Source organism: Lepidothrix coronata, unplaced genomic scaffold, assembly GCF_001604755.1.
Source record: "Lepidothrix coronata isolate B3197 unplaced genomic scaffold, Lepidothrix_coronata-1.0 Scaffold386, whole genome shotgun sequence".
Taxonomy (NCBI): Eukaryota; Metazoa; Chordata; class Aves; order Passeriformes; family Pipridae; genus Lepidothrix; species Lepidothrix coronata.
Genome location: NW_016690566.1, coordinates 205,729 through 206,450, shown reverse-complemented (window position 1 = coordinate 206,450; position 722 = coordinate 205,729). Strand labels below are relative to the sequence as shown.

At 63.0% G+C, this 722-nt stretch overlaps 1 protein-coding gene across 1 annotated transcript in view; it reads right to left on the bottom strand.

Annotated features, from left to right (window-relative positions):
- LOC108509666 (keratin, type II cytoskeletal 5-like) overlaps positions 1–722 on the bottom strand; it is a 10,463-nt gene that overhangs the window by 1,236 nt on the left and 8,505 nt on the right. Inside the window, exon 5 of the mRNA XM_017839205.1 lies at positions 293–457. Within this exon, the coding sequence (XP_017694694.1) occupies positions 293–457 (165 nt within the window). The remainder of the gene's footprint in view (positions 1–292; positions 458–722) is intronic.

Genomic DNA, 722 nt, shown 5'->3' with positions numbered 1-722 from the left:
CCCCGGAATCAGGCTGTGCTCCCCGGAATCAGGCCGTGCTCCCAGGAATCAGGCCGTGCTCCCGGGAATCAGGCTGTGCTCCCCGGAATCAGGCTGTGCTCCCCGGAATCAGGCCGTGCTCCCAGGAATCAGGCCGTGCTCCCGGGAATCAGGCTGTGCTCCCAGGAATCAGGCCGTGCTCCCGGGAATCAGGCCGTGCTCCCAGGAATCAGGCCGTGCTCCCGGGAATCAGGCTGTGCTCCCCGGAATCAGGCTGTGCTCCCCGGAATCAGGCCGCGCTCCCAGGACCCACCTTGTTCTGGTACCAGGCCTCGGCCTCGGCGCGGCTGCGGTTGGCGATGTCCTCGTACTGCGCCTTCACCTCGGCGATGATGCTGTTGAGGTCCAGGCTCCGGTTGTTGTCCATGGAAAGCACCACCGAGGTGTCCGAGACCTGCTGCTGCATCTGGGACAGCTCCTGCCCAGGGGAAGAGACACGGCGTCAATGGCCGGGGGTGGAAGTGCTTTGGGAATTCTCCCCGAGCTCTTCCCTTGCGTTTCTGCTGCTTCATCGGCATTTTCCACCTTATTCCTGCTCTGTCACTTCCAAAAAGGCTGGGACCACCCTCTCTTGGTGCTGGACAGCCCCAGGCACAGCTCCCAGAGCTCTGGGACTGGGGATCCATAGGGAAGGAACCCTGACGATGCTCTCCAGGGAATTTTGGGTCCCAGAGCTCTGGGAC